The sequence below is a fragment of the Poecilia mexicana genome, unplaced genomic scaffold, assembly GCF_051168715.1.
Source record: "Poecilia mexicana isolate PSO_F unplaced genomic scaffold, ASM5116871v1 scaffold_5, whole genome shotgun sequence".
Lineage (NCBI taxonomy): Eukaryota > Metazoa > Chordata > Actinopteri > Cyprinodontiformes > Poeciliidae > Poecilia > Poecilia mexicana.
This window is the reverse complement of record NW_028263374.1, coordinates 24016337-24036583: the sequence shown is the minus strand read 5'-3', so window position 1 is coordinate 24036583 and position 20247 is coordinate 24016337. Positions and strand designations below refer to the sequence as shown.

General features: G+C 37.3%; 1 protein-coding gene across 3 annotated transcripts in view; it reads right to left on the bottom strand.

The window, feature by feature from the left end:
- arhgef10la (Rho guanine nucleotide exchange factor 10 like a) overlaps positions 1–19395 on the bottom strand; it is a 127598-nt gene extending 108203 nt beyond the window's left edge. For all 3 annotated transcript variants that reach the window (XM_014985201.2, XM_088005775.1, XM_088005774.1), the window contains exons 1-3: positions 18982–19395; positions 8902–9168; positions 6493–6520 (exon numbers count right to left, since the gene is read on the bottom strand). In XM_014985201.2, coding sequence (XP_014840687.2) covers positions 6493–6520; positions 8902–9166 — 293 coding nt within the window. In that variant the 5' untranslated portion in view covers positions 9167–9168; positions 18982–19395. The remainder of the gene's footprint in view (positions 1–6492; positions 6521–8901; positions 9169–18981) is intronic.
- Between the last annotated feature and the right edge of the window lie 852 nt (positions 19396–20247).

Below are 20247 nucleotides of genomic sequence, written 5' to 3'. Positions count from 1 at the left end.
ACCCTGGTGCAGGAAAATTCATCTCCATCTAAATGATAAGACTCATCTCCGCCATTGCAAAAAACAAAAAAGAACCATTTGCCAGCACAAGTCTGACGATAAACTGATCTCCTGTCATTAAAATTGCCCGTGTGGAAAAAGAGAACAATGCTGATACACAAATCCTCTGGTTGACTGCACACATTCACATCAGGTTTGAGTGATTTTAGCAGCTTGGCCATCGATCCGGTGTATATTTGCGCAAGCCTTCACAACTTATCTGAGCCTACGACGTGTAGTGAGTCATGTAGCTCAAGGAGAGAAGGGAGGGGAAATCATTTTTTAATGCAAATGACACAGCCCAGGGAAGAGCACAGACTTAAGTGGGAGCTGCTTGAATGCAAATCTCACACTTCCATCTGTTTCCATTCCCTTCAGGAAGAACACTGGGGCTTTACCTGTTTTAGCGCCCCCTCCTGGGAACAGCTGTTTCTGTAAGACTGCACAAGCAATGTGCTGACCGTATTAGAGCTCTGTTTGTCCTCGGGTCATAAATCTGCTCCATAAACATCTGCCGCCCCTTCTTATTGAACCGTTTCCACAATGCACACAGCTTCACTGCTAAACATCGACAAGACATGACAAATTCCATTTACTTAGCACCCGGGATATTTATTTTGCTGCACCTTATTATACTTCTAAAGCGTTTGCAGTTTTGCTTATTTATTTTAGCTTTAAAAGTTCTGCTAACTAAGGCAGCAAGGTTAAATGTGGAAAAAAAAGTTTTCTGTGAACCACTAAAGATGAGTTTCCTTACAAATAGAAATTATTTTTGTGAAAGAAATGATGAATAAAAGCATACAATTTCTGCTCTCCAAGGTAAAACAAGTGAAAGAGAGATGCAGTGGTGCCATACTTTCATGGTTTTTTTAGTCGTCATCTTGTCGTTGCTCACGGCTGAGTTCGGTGTGTTTATTGAAAATGAAATAAAAATGTTATAAAAAGTGAAGCCGAAGGAATCGGACATCGGCACATATACAAATCTCACAGTTGGATAAAGCTCCCTTGAGCCAATAAGTAACTAAGTTGCTACCTTTGCAAATTCAAAAGAAAATCCCATATTTCTGTAATGGGAAAAAAATACCACAAAAGAAATTTTGGCAGTATTGTTCTAAAACTGCTGACAGATCTTGGGAGTGTGCTGACAGACTTAACTCGTAGATTGTGGAAAGTGCTATTGATAGCTCTCCTTTAAAAGGCCACTCTATTGAAAAACCAAAGTGGAAATGTGCACTCAGCAGAAATCTCCCTGTGTGAGGAATTACCAAGACCTCACGGTGGCTTTATTACATGCACAAACACACACACACACACGCACACACACTTGAGCACACACTTATCCAGCCATTCAGAGATTTGAATATACACTCAGCAGAAATATCCACACACAATCGACAGGTTAACACCTGCGTAAAAATACGGCTCAGTCCTTTCAGCACAGGAAAGGCCAGAAACACAAACCCTGAAGTCAGCTATGAGTAGAGGTTTCTGAGCACACTTCCTCTGAGCACAGACGGGGGGTGGGGTGGGGGGGTGGGGTGGGGGCATAATCAAAATAATGTAATTTAGGGCCCCTGCATGATTTCATCAAATTGGCCCTAAAAACTGCAGAGCAATAAATTTCATAAGATTTATGCCATGGGGCTTTTTTTTTTTTCTTGATCCTGCATTCTCTTAGCTTGATCAAAATAAGTAAACATACATAGCATACAAAGCACAGTGTAAAAAAGAGATGCTTCCTAGTTAGAATTCTTTTTTTTTTTTTAAGTTTGTTTAATATTGTTTTACGTGGGCTGATGTGATTCAGTTTGCTTGGGGCAATCAAATATAAAAGCTCCCTAAGTTCAAGATAAAATATTCTTTAGAAAGAGAACATCAGTCAGTCAGCTCCCGGGCTGCTGTTCTTTAGGTGACTTTGACTGCTGACCCCTCTCACTCCTCCCCCCACAGAGCCAGGAAGGTAAGAAGCCTGCTCCCTTTTAAGAATCAATAAACTATCACATGATCATTTACTGCGCCTCTAGGGCTGGAAGCTAACAACCTTTTATAAGTGTGTGTTTTTGAGGTTTTTTTCACAACAAGGTGATATGAAGTAATGTTATATGTGAGGTCATTTTAGAGCAGTTATACATCTTTTTAGCCAGTAGACAGACAGCTTGCATTGTTTGGAGAAAATCTATTTTTAACTGGGGGAAAAAAGTCCAGACAAAAATGATATATTAAATCATAACCCCAAAAAGTATTTGGATAAGGAATGACTAAACAGCACTTTGTTCAGGACAGCACTGAGACTTACAAAATGATATGTGTTAAAAAGGTATCAGCATTGTGGTGTATGAGGCATACATTTACAACAAAGAAATATGAATTAAAAAGGAAGAAATACATCAGGCAGCAGCTCAAAGTTGGTTTCTACTAGCTTTCAAAAGTTCATCCACAGATGTGAAAATCCAAAAGACCTGAGGCTGGTATTGCAGCAATTGCTGGTAGTAAGTAGTATCGGCTCAATGAAGCTTAGCATGTGTGCAGACTTCCCTATCCAGATTTATGTGTAAAAAGACTTTGAAAAACAAGTATTGCTTTCCTTTCCAATTCACAATTGTGCTCTGCTACACAACATGAAATCCTAATCAATTGTCTTGGCATTTTGGTTATAACGTGACAAAATTTGAATAAGTCTAAAAGGCATGTAAGAGTGTGTGTGGATACATCTGCATGTGGGATATGGATAAGTAGAAACAAGACAGATGCTGAATATGGACACAAGAGTAAGGTGATAGTCCCACAAATGTTTAGATGCATAAACAGTGAGTGAGACTTGAAATAATATAATATTTTAGATGTTGCATAAGACTGACAGAATGTTTGCTGCTATTATTGTTCAAAATAGTTACTTAGTAAAATTTTGTGTGTGCACTTTTCTGAGTATCTTTGCAAGATTGGATTTTACTTCACAAATAAATGCTTAACTTATCAGTATTGTATGCATCATACCTAAATCACCAGAAAATCTGCTGTCAGAGCTACAGATTACTGCAGTTACTTCATGTTTTATGGCACTACATTTTGACACATCTGCTTCTTAATGGTACTGCAGGTGTTTTCAGCTTAAAGGGCTGATTAGCCCTTCCCTCAGTTTGCAGGCAGCCTGAAATGTGCTTTGAATTACACAACAAAACACACCTTGAAGCTGTGCTCATAGGAGGCTGATGGAGCCGTCACTCATACTGTCAAAATGGCAGCCATGAAAGGATTTCTAATCAGCCAAAGACCTTGTTTTGAACCTGTGAGTTTTGCACTTTGTGTGGGCTTTTAAGCGATCTTTAATGACCTAAATATGATAAAGACTGATGGAATTTTATTCATACAGCTCAAAGCACCGACGAGTAGAACTCTAAAAAGAAAACTGTTCCTTCTAGACAGGATGTCCCAGTTTATAACCTGCTTGCACATCACTGTCAAGATTTCAGTATGCAGCGGTATTAAAATGTACCCACTGCACAGAATGACATGCACAAATGAATGTATTAACATAAATGTCCAAGTGCATTTAATTTAGTTTTCAACTGAGTGTGTACTGTAGTACTTTGGGGGTTGGGGGAAAATTGACTGGACATTTTTATTATATTTCTCCCAGACTGTAAAATTGTTGTGTATTTAAGCAGATAAATCCATAAAACTTCTGATGTGAAAGACCTTTAAATAATATACAAATAAAACATGGACTAGAATAGACATAGGGCCCATGAGCAGCCTAACAATGAGCACCATTCACACCGAAAATAAAGACAGTAGACTGCTACAAAGATGTCAACAGCTATGTTCTGCCCTAAAATGCCAAGTTACTTCCATGTAGCCAGTCAAAAGGACCAAATAAGTCTAGAGATGCAACAAGCTGTTTTGGTTTTTTTTTTTGATCCATGACAATTTTCAGTTTCCTTTGAGGTGTGACCTGCTAATTCAAATTTAGACCCTTTTATTCTTATTTCAAGAACTAAAGCACATACGAGAGAAAACTGTGTTGCAGGTTATAGTAGTTAACAAAGTGTAATAAAATTACACATGGAAACATTTGTGCAAATCATACAATGTTTTTTTTTTTTTTTTTTTTGCTTTTCTAGTCATATTTAAATGTTTCAGATCAAACAGTTCAATTTCAGTCAAAGACAACTTGCATAAAAAGCTAACATTTGGAAGTTGTGTTTTCTATTGAGGGGAAATAGCTATTTAAACCAACCTACCTGTGTGGAAATATAATGCTTGTATTGCTAAACTATGGATTTACTTAGATTAACTAAATGTCGTGACTCAGTTTCACCAGCCACACCCAGAAACTGTCTGATAACATCGAGGTTAAAACAAATTATCCTCCAATTAAAATAAATTAATACGACAGGTCAGAAATAAAGTCATTAACAATTATCAGTCTAGAAAAAGGGTTATAGAACCATTTATAAAGACCTTTAAAACACAAGGGAACCACCAAAGAGGATTATGTAGTAATGGCAATAACATGGATCAGCAGTGAAGCTTCCCAGTAATGACCAGCCTACAAAAATGATTTCAAGAGGGAATCAACAACACGCTTATAAATTCTACTGTCAACCAGGAAATCCTGAAGGAGAATGTACGACCATCAGTTTGTGACTTCATCCTCAAGGACACTTGGGTTATGTAGCTGGATACTGATCTAAAGCAGAGCAAATCCACCTGAGAATGGGTTAAAACCAGTAATAAAAAAATAAGGTTTTAAAGTGACCTTGTCATAGTCTGACTTAAGTCCAACTGACTCTTACAACAGATTAAGAGTCAGTTTCTCCCTAAGGGTTAGTAAGGGTCAGCATTACAAATCCTTCACTGTGACTAAATTCATAGTTAAATGTGAAGTAAGACAAGTTTTTTTTTTTTTTTTTTAATACAATCTGTCTTACACAATGGCAATGACTTGCATGTATGGGTACCGGATTTAGGAAGGTGTGGGCCCCGGGGCTTGAGCAACTAGGTGCGGGCCCTACTTAATCATGGTTATGCAGTTGCATATTAACATGCACAAACACACGCACACACACACACATGAAGGAGTTTGGTGGCGTTTCAACACCACCACCAAATGCCAGTGATAAAATTAAGGCATTCTGACCTTATTCATTCACAAAAATACAGAGCATCTTTCAGGGTCTCAAAAAGCCAGGGCCCTGGGCTGGAGCCCCGGTAAGCCCATGCTAAAATCTGGGCTTGACCGTATGTTTGCTTAAATGCACTTTGAAGTCAGTGCTTTCCTTTGCACATGAACATTGTGCATTAGTGCGTTATAAATTTCATTGACTGCAGCCTTGCCCCCTTTTCAGAGACAAATCAATTATCTCATCTTATCTTATCGCACAATGATCAATAAAGACCTCTTTCCCAAGGAGTTTAACATTACTGCTTACAACTTTCCTAAAAAGTAAACTTTTTTAAAAACAAGAAAACATAGAAAATGACAAATTTGACCGCCAGCCTCCCTGGCAGTCAAATTTCCCTGTGTAGTTTTGATGATGCAGTGTGCACAGCCTCCAACTACATTCATTCAGTAGGCAGTGGACTACTTCATCTTACTGCTGCTGCCTTATTATCAGCCGACACTGGCTACTCTGTGCACTTTGTGGTTTTCTGTGCTTTTCAGAAGGGCTTTGACCTTAATAGTTTATATGGACAGCTGCTTATGTTTGCAAGATGCAACTCAGACTGTTGTGGTCACAGGGTCATCAGCACCATCACCAATAAATGCAACACCTGCAAAAAAAAAAAAAAAAAAAAAAAAAAAAAAGGCTACATCCAGACATGCACTGAATGTTAAACCTGTTTGTTACTGAGCCAAAAAGTGTTTCTGCTTGACTCGTCTTCTTATAGAAAAAACCAAAACGAGATCTTAGCTTAGAGTGACATGATGTTTCTGGAATTCATTTGATAATAACGAAGAGCAGTGGTGTGTTGTTTCTTAACTCTAGACTAATCTTACTGTTTTAATTATGTGTGGTCTGTGGTTTTGATCCCACATGATGTGTCTGCATCTTTGTCAGAATGTGTCTGCAGTTGATGAGCTCGACCAATTGTTTTTTTCTCATTGTGGCCAATGAATTAAAACACAGTTGAATTGATTAACCTTTACGCTTCATAAACATAAGCAAAGCTGATCTTTAATACTGCATGCGATATCACACAACCCTGTGATTTCCCCCAAAAATTCCATTATAGCGTCACTTTGTACATGACATGCCATCTGGCAGTTAAATACTGTAGCATAACATAATAGTGTCTCCCACCCACTGTGGGGTGTTTAGAAAGACGGGGAGCATGACATTATCTCTGGAATACTGACACAACAGTGTTGTGCTGCCGTATCGAGTTACATTCATGCACCACCCTGTAGTTGTTTTCTCCATGATGCAATAAAAGTCAAATGCAACTTACTCGTTTGGTGACTCAGCGGCTGGAACATCTACAAAAAAAAAAAAAAGAAAAATTAGCAACCATGAGACAAACTATGACCAATAAATGAGACATAGGGCAAACTTTTTTCTTGTAAATACATACATTTTTAATATCAAAACATTGTAGGTCCAAATATGTGATTGATCTAGAATGAAAAAAAAAATCTGTTTTGGGAGTTATCCAAGTATGAAGTTGATTTACAGCTTTTGCATTAGAGCCCCGACGTTGTCTGGTTGTTGAGCACTCCCGCTGCAAATGTTGAACAAAAATAGGTTTTGTTCAACAAATGCTCTCATCGATTTCGGCTGGATCCAATCAAGTAAACTCATGTCATCTGATGAGGTGGTGATCGGAATTCCAGCCACTCTCACTCCTAAGTTGTATAACAGGCCTCCGAAACACATTATTATCATCGCCCAGAACTCCCCCGTGCATCTCAGCAGCCCACTTAGCGGATTACCACACATAGATGCGGTAGAAAAGCGTTTTAATTAAGCCCTAATCGCTTCACTTTGTCCAACAGAACCTCTTCAAGACCTAAATCCCCTGCTTTATCTGGCCGTGTAATTAGCAGCACCTGTTTGGCACCATTCTCCAAGTGGTAAATATATCATACTTATACATAACTTCATCCAATTAAGGGGAAAGTTAGCTCTTCTCTCTAATGCTGAATGCCTCAGGCAACAATCAAATCCAATTAAGTGGAGCTTAAAACCACATAAAATACATTCATTACTACAGAAAATCGATCATATTACATAAAAATTATTAGTTCTACATTTCTAAGCAAATTCATCCAACAGGAGCCACAGCACTGATGAGATGTTTGTGCTTATTTATCCTGTTCATAAACAGTTAGATGGCACTGTAGAAGTTAAATGGATGGACTTGTGGGCTTTGGCTAATTAGAGCAACCATAACTGCCTTGTCTCAAAATGATTTACACTTCTGAAGACTAGACAGTGTTTAATTAACTGTGGAACTCCTTCTCAAGTGGAAGGAAATTATATAGTGGATTTTTTTTCCCACCTTTATGCATAATTAAGTTGCATTTTTCCCCTCCACTTCACATTTATTTTTAATCCTCTTTTGCAACTAACAGAGGTGGAGGTCATCTTTGATAACTTGAAGACCCTGAAAAAAAGACTCTCTGTCCACCCATACGGATGTTTTTATGAACTCATCTGAGTTCATCTCCAGTGAACATTCTTCATATTTCTATTTGGTAGCTATTTATTTTTCCTGACCCCTAATCAATTTGACCCGAGGACAACATCGTAAAGATGGGTCATTCTGACCCGAGGACAGCAGGAGGGTTAAGTTGACTGAAAATTTGATTTCAGAACATATCCAAATGATTATATTTATACATTTTTGATTCTTAATGGGGTCATGATAAATAATGTGTCTTTATCATCATCAGTACCATTACTGCTAGTGTACTAAACACTAGCAATACTGACTCTTAAGGAAGTGAATACAGACATGTACACATACAATCTTACTGTAAAAATCTTAGGTTAGAAATCAGTCAAATTTCAGACATTTTGTGTTGCATCAGTACTGAGGTCACAGAAGTGTCAGATGGTACAATAAAATCATTTGTGCAGCTCTTTTCAATTGTCTTTGTTTGTTATTTTCAAGCTCCACTATTATATTTCACTTGCAACCATCATCTTAGCAGTATAAACCTAAACATTAGTAACATTAGATGAGGCGCCTTTTTTCAGTGTGTAAATGAAATTTGAAGAGAACATGAAAGTATGTATTTTCGGTCTTCTTTGATTATGCAAGAGTTGTTTAGTCTTGACACCATGAAATCAGATTTACTGACAAGAAATGAAAATGGGGCTGAACAACAAGCTAAGAAAAAACATAACATAATGGATACACACTGCAACATCACATGTAATTTCTATCTGCAAATTGGTAATTATGTCTTTTTTTTATTTTTGTCTTTTACTTTTTTCAAACAAAAGATGCATGTTGTGTGAAATTCAAAGCACAAAGGATGTTTAGTAATAGCTTTGCAGTGCAGATTAACTCAACAGTTTTTAACTACTTTAAGTACAATGAACGAAACTCAGTAACTTCTTCATGAGGTGATAAAATAACTCCAGTCATGTTATTTTGCAAAGATGGATTTAAATGTTAATTACCTTATTTGGTGACTATAAATTCTATGACTTGACGCATGGTGTGTGTAAAAGACCTCAACATTGAGACTAGCATGCATCATCAGCAACTTGTGCAGGTTCAGCAACTAACTTTTAAGATGAACCATACTGAAAAAGATTTATAATCCACTGCTACAGCAGACTAAGCATTTAATCATCTCTAAGATTTATTTAGCTTCACTTTAAATAGAACAGTCTAAAAATGAGTTACCAGTGGTGGGACTTGAAGCCACAACGCTCTCCGGTCCAGCAGGAGGTGGAGGTTTAAAAAGCTGTGTGCCGTCTGCAGCTACAGCACCTGATGCCTCGTTGTTGTCAGGCTTTGGCACACAGACAGGTGTAACACGTTCCGAGGAGATGTCTTCCTGAGCTTTTTCCTCATCTGTGCTGTCATCAAACATAAACTCTTCCCCTTGCTCTTCATTATCCTCCTCGTCATCGTCTTTTGGTGGTTGGTGAGATATTGTAGACGACATTACTGCAGAGAGAGTCGGTATCAAGTCAAAAATTAGTTAGCAGGTAGATCTTTTATAACACATTTACAATCAAATTAAAATCATTGTAAAATAGCAATAAACAGATCATAGCATAGCATTTGTATAAAAATATCACATAGTACATGATGGCTACTTTTTTATGGACATGCACCAATCTGTTAATATCCCTCTCTGGATTTATTTAAAAAAGTATTATAAAGAAAGGTATGATTATATGTACAGTCACACTGGTAGATTGTAAGTTTTAATGGATACATTGGTAGATGCTGTTTTATTTATGACGTGAAGTGTGACAAACACTAAGAAAAAAAAGTTGATGAAGGAAGTAGTTTTAAACTAAGCAGAAAATTAAGAGAATTATTCCAGGATGTGATATGATTTCTACTGAGCGTGAAGCTGAAAACAAAGTGCAAAGAATATTTATGTGCAAAATGTGTATATCAAATATATTGGCATGAATTTCAGTCATAAGTATTTGGTACTTTAAAATCCGAATTAGCTGTGATTTGAATTTTGTAAACTTAAAAATGAAATGGCTCAGAATTGTATTTTTGTGCATACATAAGGAGCATATTTATACAATATCAACCTATTTTAGAAGAAGAAAAAGAAACTATTTTCTGTACATACAAACATTTATATACTGCTCTTTTATATTTTTCTTTTTAAATATCTCATAAAATTTATATTATGTCTGTAAGCTGTTACCATGTGATGCCTAGGTCAAATTCCTTGTGTGTGCAGACATGGCCAATAAATCTGATTTCTGAAGGGGAAAAAAAAAGATTAAGACCACATTATAACCTGTAACCTGCAGATTCACCTAACATGAATTAACATGGAGACATAAATCATGCACCCTTAGCTCCCACTAGTGTTATTTATGGCACAGTCAAAAAGGTAAATAGTCTGGAAGACTGGAATGTGCTCTTATCTCTGTAAACATGCCAAAGCTGCTTAACTAAATAGCCGCATAAAAAATAAATTGGAGATGGAAAAAAAATCTGTTGTACAGAACAGCACTGAACCGAAATGTACTTTTAGCACTTACTCTACCCTTAAAAAAGGTCCTTCAGTTCAGAACTGACTGTTAAAAAAAGAACTTTTCAAAGAAAACATAGAAACAACTTATTAGTAAAAAGTAGTAAAAGTAATTTATATTTCAAGCAAATGCAGAGCAATAAGGCATGACTTGAAATTCAAGCACAGTAGTAGCATATAGATGTTTGAGAAACTGGGTGCTTAAATACAAAGTCAAGAAAAGGCAGAGCTATAGATTAATTAAGATATTCCCAACAACCAACACACGTTCTTAAAGTTGTGGATCCCAATTAGCTTGGAGGGAGATTTTATCTTATCGGTGAAAACATGCCCCAAAACTTCCTTGATGTTTTGGAAATTCAGTTTAGCTACGATGAAAATGTATTAACCAAGATTCAACATTAAGTTGTTTATGTTCTTGGATGTAGGATGCCATTTTCTGGGCTTTAAAACTAAGCAGTTCAGTGCAGAGAGTTATTCGCAACTTCCACGGCTGATGTAGAATTCAAAGAAATACTAAATACATAAATGTCTTTGCTCCTTACTGCCAACTTCACACACACCTATATGGGAAAGTGACATAAATACTTTTTATATGACAATTACATCGCATTTAAAAGTTTTATTTCAGCATTAACAATTGAGGAACTATACCATACATAACAGCATGAATTTTATTCACATAATAAAGTGGAAAATTGCCCTTTGAATGTAATGAAAACGTGTCGGCTACAAATGAATTTTCATTAATTGACAGAACAATGTAACAATGTTCACCACTATACTCTGAATCCTTCCTAACCTTAATCTTGAATTATTCTTTGTAGCTGTAGAAAGTAGTTTTGTTGTTTTAAATTAAAATAGGTATTTTTTTATGGGGCAGTTTTCCTGTAGGTATTAAATCTTGACCAACAGCTCTTTTGTGATTTTTCAAAGTGGCTTTTTTCTATGCTTTTCAGTGCATGTTAATTTACCACGTCAGAATGTGGCATCTGCTTTCCTTTTTGAGGAACGTCAACGGACGTGGTCAGCCCACTCTGTGCAGTTTCAACAATCATAATGAACTTGCACATGTCCCATTGTCCAAGCTTTATGTCATAAAATCTTAGTAGTAACTAATTTCACTATGTTGGTTGGATGACTTAATGATACGTCTGATTGTACGATTCCTCGTAGCAGCAGAGCCACATCACAAACGTTCAACAGAGTCACTCCCAAAGCGGGGAGCCAGCACTGCCTCTGACTGGAGGGACAGGAGAATTAAAGAAAAACAAAGTAACTAAAACAAAATCATAGTTTGGGTGTGGAATGCTTTTATTAATAGTATTAATAGACAGTTATGTCTGAAGAATAGATCCACCTAAAAACTGTAAGGTCACAGGTGAGCAGTTTTTGTTTTCTCTACACATTTATTTTGGGATACCTATTTGGAGACAATTTGGAAATTAATATTTAATGTTAATTTGTTGTGCTTCTGATTTTCTGAAAGAAAAAAAACTTTCAAAAGTTTTATGATAGTACTATGCAATATTTGAAAGTAAATAGAAAAATGAATTCTTGCTTGGGGAAAAAACAACAACAGGGGGATTCTGCATTAACAAGTGGGGTTGCTCGACCAAAGTCTATACGCTTACTGATTTTTTTGTGGGGGCATTTTACATTTTTTCCACTTTTTCATATTTTGCATATTCTTTTTCAGTTCTCTTTTCTCAGTCCTAACATGCTGCTACTAGTACAAACTTAGACCCTGAGGGATGAACAGAGGCGACACCGATTCAGATGTACTGGGTTTTAGCAGCAAAACAAGTTTTCCCTAACCCAGTTGCTGGAAGCCAGGATCGTAATTGAAAATCTGAGAATCCAGTTTAATAAACTGCACCACGCCACTTTAAAAGCAGTCATTTCAAAACAAAGCATGTTTTGCCAACCTTTCCTTTCCAAAGATCGAGAATTCATATGAGGAAGCAACTTCTGAGTTGAAATGGAAACGTAAGCGAGAAAATGCCTTCCTTCTGTCTGTTTTTAGGGTGGAGGTGGCATTTTTAAGATGAGCAATTCATTCAGAAATCACTCATTTGTGTACAACTCCAGGAGACCACTACAGCCTCTGGACCAGTTTTCTTCTTCTGCGACACAAACAAAGCTATGTTGTTTATCCCACTCACTGGTCAAAATAACAATGATCCTTTTGTGGCTGGAAAACTTCTCTTCTGTTCTCAGAATTCATTGTTTCCGCATTTATCAGAGCAGCAGAGATTAGCAACAGGTCATTTTGGGTGTTCATTGTGCGACCTGTGTTATGGCTAATGCAGAAAGTAACTTTTAGTCGGAAAAAGTCTTACTTTTTTTATTCAAAAACCGGCAATGCGAAGTTTAATTCAATTCAAAGCAACTATCCCCAGATTAAAGCTACGCTGACTGAACAGCCATTCTCAATTGTGCACTTGAGTGAGATGGAGTGAGCAAAACAAACGGACAATCTCGGGGGTGTAAAAAGCTGGTATCTTGAATTAAAGTTTTACCGGCTAATAGAAATCTGCAACCTTGAAGTTTTGCTTCCGCTGAGTTAAAACGACAGGTATCTTCCATGGCATTTTTTTTTTTTTTAAGCGTATAGGTATTTGGACACCACATCAAAAAGATTGCTGCTTAGAAAAATAAAGAGCCCCAAGAGTGGAGTTGTGTGAAAGCTATTCTTATAGGGAAAATAAGACACATCACAGAATAGAGATGAAACTACTCACACACACCCTGTGTCTGACCTACATAGAACAAAGAAAACTCCCTCAACGTGTTTTCAGTAATGAGTGGTGAGATGTCAAATATATGCATTGGTATAGATAGATATTGCTTCTATTTACATGGGTAATGTATGGCCCTCTAGGACATTCATATGCAGTGTAATTCAATACCATCTTGCTTTCTGTAAGATATTTCTCTGATTTGCATACAAAAGTACTTGGTACTCCTCCACCTTCTTTCCATCCAGCCTTTGATAACAGTGGTGCATCTGTTCAGTACTTGGCAGCTGATTTATGTTGCCCAAGTCCTTCTCAGCTCCCTGTTGTATACAACTCCATTTTAACAAGTAGCAATCCTAGGAAATCTTTTTTTTTATTATAAACAACTTATAAGAAGTAAGTTGTATTTGAAGCCCCAAATGATTTGCAGATTTGCTGTGCTCTTTTGTAGCACTTGCAACAGTTTCGCAAAGAATGTTTAACCAATAGAAAACATTTCCAAGAAGGACTGGAATGAAACAGACGGGTATACGGATAGACAGCAGCAGACAACAGCAGCTGGTGATGAATAAAAAAAACAACAAAAAAAAACCCAGCATTGCAAAACCTAACAGAAAGTTACTGCAAGCAGAAACGCTTTAAGGTTTTCCTTTTGAGAAAGTGGCACACAAACACTCCATGACAGACCACTGACAACAAAATGTACCAGGAAGAAGCGATTCTGCCTCCAGCTCTACTTCCTTCTTCAGCATCCCTGCAGACTTCCTATCAAGAGATTCTGATGTTACTTGGCCAATTTACAAACTGCAAACAGCTACTTGAGAACAGATGGAATATGTCTTTTTTTTTCGCTGTCAAAAAGCATGACAATCTAAGTGGGAGGCTGTTCACAGGCATTTGTGGATTTCATGGATTTGTTTCAACACAAAATTACCCTAGCAATATATTTTTTTGTAACACAAAGATCTACAACTCTATGGAATAGATCTTACAGATGGTACAGTTATTTTATGCTTAACATTAAATTAATTTCAGGTTGCCACCTGACATTTTAAAACGCCATAATGATCTGCACACACTGCGTGATGGGGTTGTTGACATGCCTTGCAGATGCTTTACTCTTATTTTTTCTCAGGTTTACTTTCATTTAGACACCTTTCTAGACATGCAAGAATGTATTATGCATTCGGGAGTCAGCTTGGCCTTCATTTGCCCTCTGCTGAAGAGAGCAACGTCAGTCCACAACAGCAGTGTGATGCTGAAGAAATCCCATTAATCAAGGACACAGTGAGAATAACCTCTACCTCCTATCTGCCAGTTGTTCTCATCTCACAACGGTGAACTGAACACACACTGAACAGAGACGAGAACACGCCTCTGTCAACCAAATTATCTTATTCATCATGGACTGCACAAAATGCTGAAAGTAAAAAAAAAAAAAAGTAATTGTGGTGCAGGATCCTTACATTTTCTTGTAAAAATAAAATATATGTATATGAGGAGGTTCTAAATCTAAAAATCTATGTCAAGATTTATGGATTTAGGACAATAGCCTTATTCCTATTTCGTACCTACATTTGAAATGGCATTTTGTTAAACTAGCACTCAAACAATAATTCATTCAAAATATGTCCATAATAATAATAATAAAAAACTAGAATTACTAACTCAACAAGTCTATAAACTCAACCTCTCAAAACTCAAGTCTCAACATGAAAAAGTATCGTCATTCCCCAATGTTTGGAGTCTTATGTTGGATAAGCTCCAAAAATGATTCTACCGTGAATACAATATGCAAAGGTTAAGATGCTAAAGTGTTTTTCATCTGCACGTTTGTCTGAGCTGACATCAGTTATTATATTAGCAAATCCATCAGCATGTATTTTAGATCCTGCACAAACTGAAGTGCTAAAGGATGATTCCCTTTATTGATTGTCAGAATGTTCTATCCCTACGGAAGTTGTAATTAAACCACTGTTTAAAGGCCTTGACTGCATCTTAATATTTCTACCATCATCCTTTTCCCAACCGCCCATTTATACAAAAAACGGTAGTTATGTTCTTATTTACAGGATTAAAGATTCTGAAAAGCATTATGAGAATTCAAGCTTCATCATATAGACACAGCTAAATAAAAAAGGTCACCAAAGAGCTGCTGATTGCATCTGAGAAAGGTCTCAGATCGTTCAACAATATTGAACAAAAACGTTTCTGCACATTTATATGAGACTACTGATACTTTGGGAATAGCTCTTAAGTGATTAATTTTCTCATGAAGATAAGTCTTTTCAAGTTTTCTTTTTACAGATGTCGCTCATGGAGTTCCTCAGGGTTCCTTTAGGGTTACTTCATTAGTCAGGTGATGACACACAGCTTTATATGTCTAAGTTCATCTGACTTTCGTCATTTGGCTAAAATATAAGTTTTTGCAGTGGAGATGGAAATCTGAATGTTCTATTTAGAAGATTATAAATGTATATTTTTTATGTTTTATAAAATTCTGAGAAACTAAAACAAACAGAAAGCAAATTGACTGCTGAATAGGTGTTCATTTGCCTTTATGTTGGAATGCAGTGACAATCATTTTGAAAAATAAAAGATGATAAAATGTGTCTTAAATTATTGGTTTCTAATGAGGAATACATTTATCAGCTTGCTTAGAATGTGAAGTAAACTTGGTCCCCTAGCTAGTTTCTGCCTGGCTATGCTCCAGAATACATTTTACTGGGAGGCCTGTGACTTGGAGCAGAGTGGCAACAGCTGTGACTTGCATACAGCTAAATAAGAACAATATTCTTTTTAAACAGTCTATAAAAATATTAAGAGCAGTGACAAAGTTATTTTATATCTACTCTTTAATACTGCCTTTAACGTTATTTTTGGGTATTGGGTTATCTTTACACGTTTGAGCTTAGGGTAACAAAATACAATTTATAGTGTCAGCACAAAATAATTCCACATTTTTACCCCCTAAAACCTTAGTTACAGCCAGGTTTTATTTTTCCTTTACCACATGTGGTGATAAAAAGAAGTAGTGGTCAATCATTTCCAGGCAAACGCACTATTGCTGCAAGACAAATGGTATGAAACTGATATCTGATAGTAACTAAGACAGTAAGTAAAACTCCTGCATTTTCAGCAGTAAACCCAAAAGACATAATCTAACATCACCTGATTAAATATTAGCTTTAAGAAAAGCCTGATAGCAGTGTTCTGTTAGTCTGAACTTCCCTGAGTTGTGCTTTCCATGTGCAAAGTTCTGCACCATGCGATGCTCCATCCTAATGTGGTATGAATTTACACAGGAAAATCTTAATCAGATTATGGCTCAAACAGCTGCAACTCACTCCATTACTTTAAAGGAGTTGGAGGTAACCTGTTACAGATTACAGGTTAAGGTGAACCCAGATTAAGCTGACGTTTTGAGCAGAAACAAGTCGGAGCCCTGCGCGAACAAATCCTGCTTCTGTGGGTGATCGCCAAACAGTTGATCGCCAAATAAAAATGCCAAAATTACCAGAAAGACAGAAATTGTACAGCATTACTGCTGAATACATTTGCATGGAGCACATCCTTGTTTACAATATATTTGTATGCACCAGATCCATGTTTTTTCAGTCAGATTTATTTATGAATCACATTTAGAAACAAGAAATAATTATTAGATTTCAAACAGCTTATTTTTTGTATGGAATCATCTTTTATTTGTCCTTTAGTAGTAAAATTAGTTTGTATCAACAGCAGGCTGAGCAACAAATGGAAGCACACAGTGGCAGACTAAAGATAAGCAATTATAACAGAATAATATAATTACAGGACTGAATCAAGAGATACGTTCTTCAATGAAAGGCATTAACAATTATATTAATTGCTACGTTGTCTGTTGTTTTCCCAATCAGAAAAGCTACACACTTTTCTAAACAAAGGCTGGATAGTCTTCTACTTATTGTTTTTGCCTGAATCAAGAAAGTTATAAAATTATCATCTTGTAAATAAGTTGTATTTTCTTTGCCCTCTTAACTAAAAAGAACAATCTAGCTTCAAAAAATCTTGAGGTATCAAAAATGGCATTGAGAATCAAGTATTTTTCTAGGTATTGGTAGAGAGTTTAAAATGTTGGTATTGTGATTACCCTACTTTGTACCCAACAGCAACAATTCTATGTCAAAAATTAGGACTCAGATATAGTGAGACAGTAGTTCAAAAGACTTACATTATCAAATCACAACCACGTTTCTCACAAATCTATTTGTTACATACTGTAAGCGGTTGGTTAAACTCAGCATTCATTTGATCCACCAACTATCAAAAAAGTCTGAAAATTCTATATCAGGTAGTTTCAGATACAACTGAAGCATAAGAGAGAGGCAAAGCAGAAGGTTTGCCTCTGTTAAGACCATTTGAAATGTTGGATATTATGCATTTTGTGATACACACAACGTCTGCCTAACCCTTACTTCATGATGCTCTTGAAGATTTTAGCATCACAATAAGTGGAACAGGGACCACTGTTTACAGTAAAGCTCTGTTACATAATTTTGGACCAGCCTAAAACAATTGATCTTTATCTGTCCAAGTTCCTGGTTTGTAACAGTGTTCAATTGTCTGCCAGTTTGTTTGTTTGTTTATTGTTTTCTATTGTTTAGGTAATTTTGTGTTATATTCCAGTCAATGGAAAACATGGTAAGCTGCTTTTTTTTAAAGCCCCAGTCAAATCAGATAATGTGTATAAAATTATACCAGTGGAAAAAAAAAAAGGCTGTTGATCTTCAGAAAATCTCATACATCAATACAAAAAAATCTTCCTCTGATTGTGTGGAAATCTAGAATGGAAACTAACAGAGCACAACTATAGGTAACGTGTGCTTGGTCTGATTGGATCTTGGATTGTGTTATTTGAAGAGATTACAGGAAAAAAATTGTGATTTTTGCTTGAATGAAGTGGTGTGAGCCTTACAGGAAATTACTGTAGATAAACATCAAGAAGCATCCTTATATTCCCTCCACAAGGTTAATGATCAGACATTCTCAGATGACTGTTATGGGCTTGTTGTGTTACACCACTGAACATGTGGAAGGCGTGTCACCACTATCAAATGACTCACTGTGCAATTGGGCATCAAGGCCTTGTAAATGACGGCGTGAGAACAGGTTTCATCTATTGAAAGAACATGGCTGTCATTTGACAGAAGTCTTTGTAATAATTTCAACCATGTACGCTTGGATTGTGGATGTTTGTTGGGAGCCCTGGACTGTGACAAAGGGAGAAAAATCCTGAGAGTTTCTTACATCCGGGAAGAGAAGGCTGGAACAGTGCTTTAGCCTCAAAATGCAAATTTCTTTGGTCAGAACACAGACTGTGTCAGAGGTCCCTTAGCTCCCTCCCTCTCACCCCTCTGCTCCCTGAATCCCCCCCAACTCTTATTCTACTGAACGGCAGCGTGAAATCCATCCTGGGAGGGGCTTTTGTACTCCGGGAAGCAACCGTCAAAACTGGAATGGTGTAGGCCGGACCCTGGCCAGAGGATCTCTTTTTATGGCCTGAGGGACAAGAAGAGCTGTGTAGTGAAGCTGAAAAACAGCCGGCTATAGGTGTGGATTTTGGATGAGCTCAAAATCCCTCACTCATCCTGCCTGGAGTCTGTCACAGAAATTGTGGCTATCATAACAAGGCCTCCTGCTCTGTATCCCTGCCGGCTCTCTGAAGCAGGCCTATGGTTTAATTGTCCATGATGTTGTGTACTTTGCTAAAGGGCTTCAGTTTATCGGCCATTCCCATCCTCTGCTCTCCTCCTCCACATTTTCTTGTGCTCTCAGCTGCCCGTATAGCTGTCAGGCTGCAACACAGACAGGCACAAACCAGCACACCCACCCCCAACTCCACTCCATCAATAGCCCCATTTGGACAAAGCTGCTGTCTCTGCAACATGCTAAACGAGCTGACAGAGGAACGACAGAATGAAGTACATAAACAGGCAGTGTTTCAAGGAAATAAGTAAATACACATCTCACCTTCTTGACAGCAACAGTAGACTATGTCCTCCAAGAGGCTTCAGGCACTCCCTGGTGACCCTTTAATCCTGAAAACATCCCATAAACAGTCAGCTGTTACCACAGCACACTCATCTTTACAGTCTCCTTTGAGGGCTGTGAGTGGTTGAACACAGATTTGAATTCTCCTGTGCTGTTTACTTTCCCACAACTTCTCCCCGGCACCGTGTGCACAAGCAGCTCTAGATGAGGTAACCTTCTTAGCTCCCTCCCCTTTCTGCCGCTTCCTCTTTTGCCTGTCTGGTTCTGTTCTACACTAAATCTTTCCTCTCTCAGCCTTATTTTTTTTTACATACCCCCCACCCAATGCCCCTTAGCCCATGTAGTTCCAATCTGTCCTTTCTTCAGTTGTTTCCCTCCTCCCACTTCACAGACCCCTGCTGCTATCTACAGAGCAGCACAAAGCAGGGCAAGGGATCTCAGTCACAGCTGGCCAATAGGAGACATGCAAGGCCATGCAACTGGCCAATAAGAACGCAAAAGCAAGGAGTTTGAACCAATCGCGAGATAAAGTGGGATGGGCTTATGGAATTAGAGGCAATGCAGTTTCTCAGGACTTCCTGTGTATGTAAATATGCTCATGGTCAATGCTAGAGTAAGTTATTTCAGATAATGGTTGAGATTTTCCTCCATTGGTTTTGTGTGGGAAAAAAATCTCTGTGAGTAAATCTTTGGTGAGAGATTTAAATGTGCTTCATTTAGCTAGAAAGTACAAAGTACAAGGGCATTAATATCCCCAAGAGTTAAGTTGATTTATAGCTAGCAGTAATATATGAGCATTAAAAAAACATAAACAACTACATTCAAAGTGCTCATAGGTTATAAGTCAGAGGGTTTATCACTGGAATAATATCCCTTTTAATGTTGAACATCTTGACAGGATGCTTTTCATTCTAATTGAAAAAAATCAAACTTCCTCTTCAATTAATAGCATAAGTCAGCCATCTGATCTCTTTTAAAACTCCCAAGCAATGACATCAGATGACAAAAATTGCAAGAACAGGTTCAATAAATCAAGATTAATAGGGTTTCATAAAAATGATGTTAATATTTAAACTACAAACCGGGACACGAGAGTGCTCATGGTGAGGATATTTTTGATGATACCACTGATGTGTTTGCTTAACTGTGCTTCCTCACAAAACTGTGGCTGCTGTTCAGTTTTCCATTATCCAAGCTGATATGAACTCTTTGTTTTACTTTGCATTAAAGATGAGATGTGAGTGT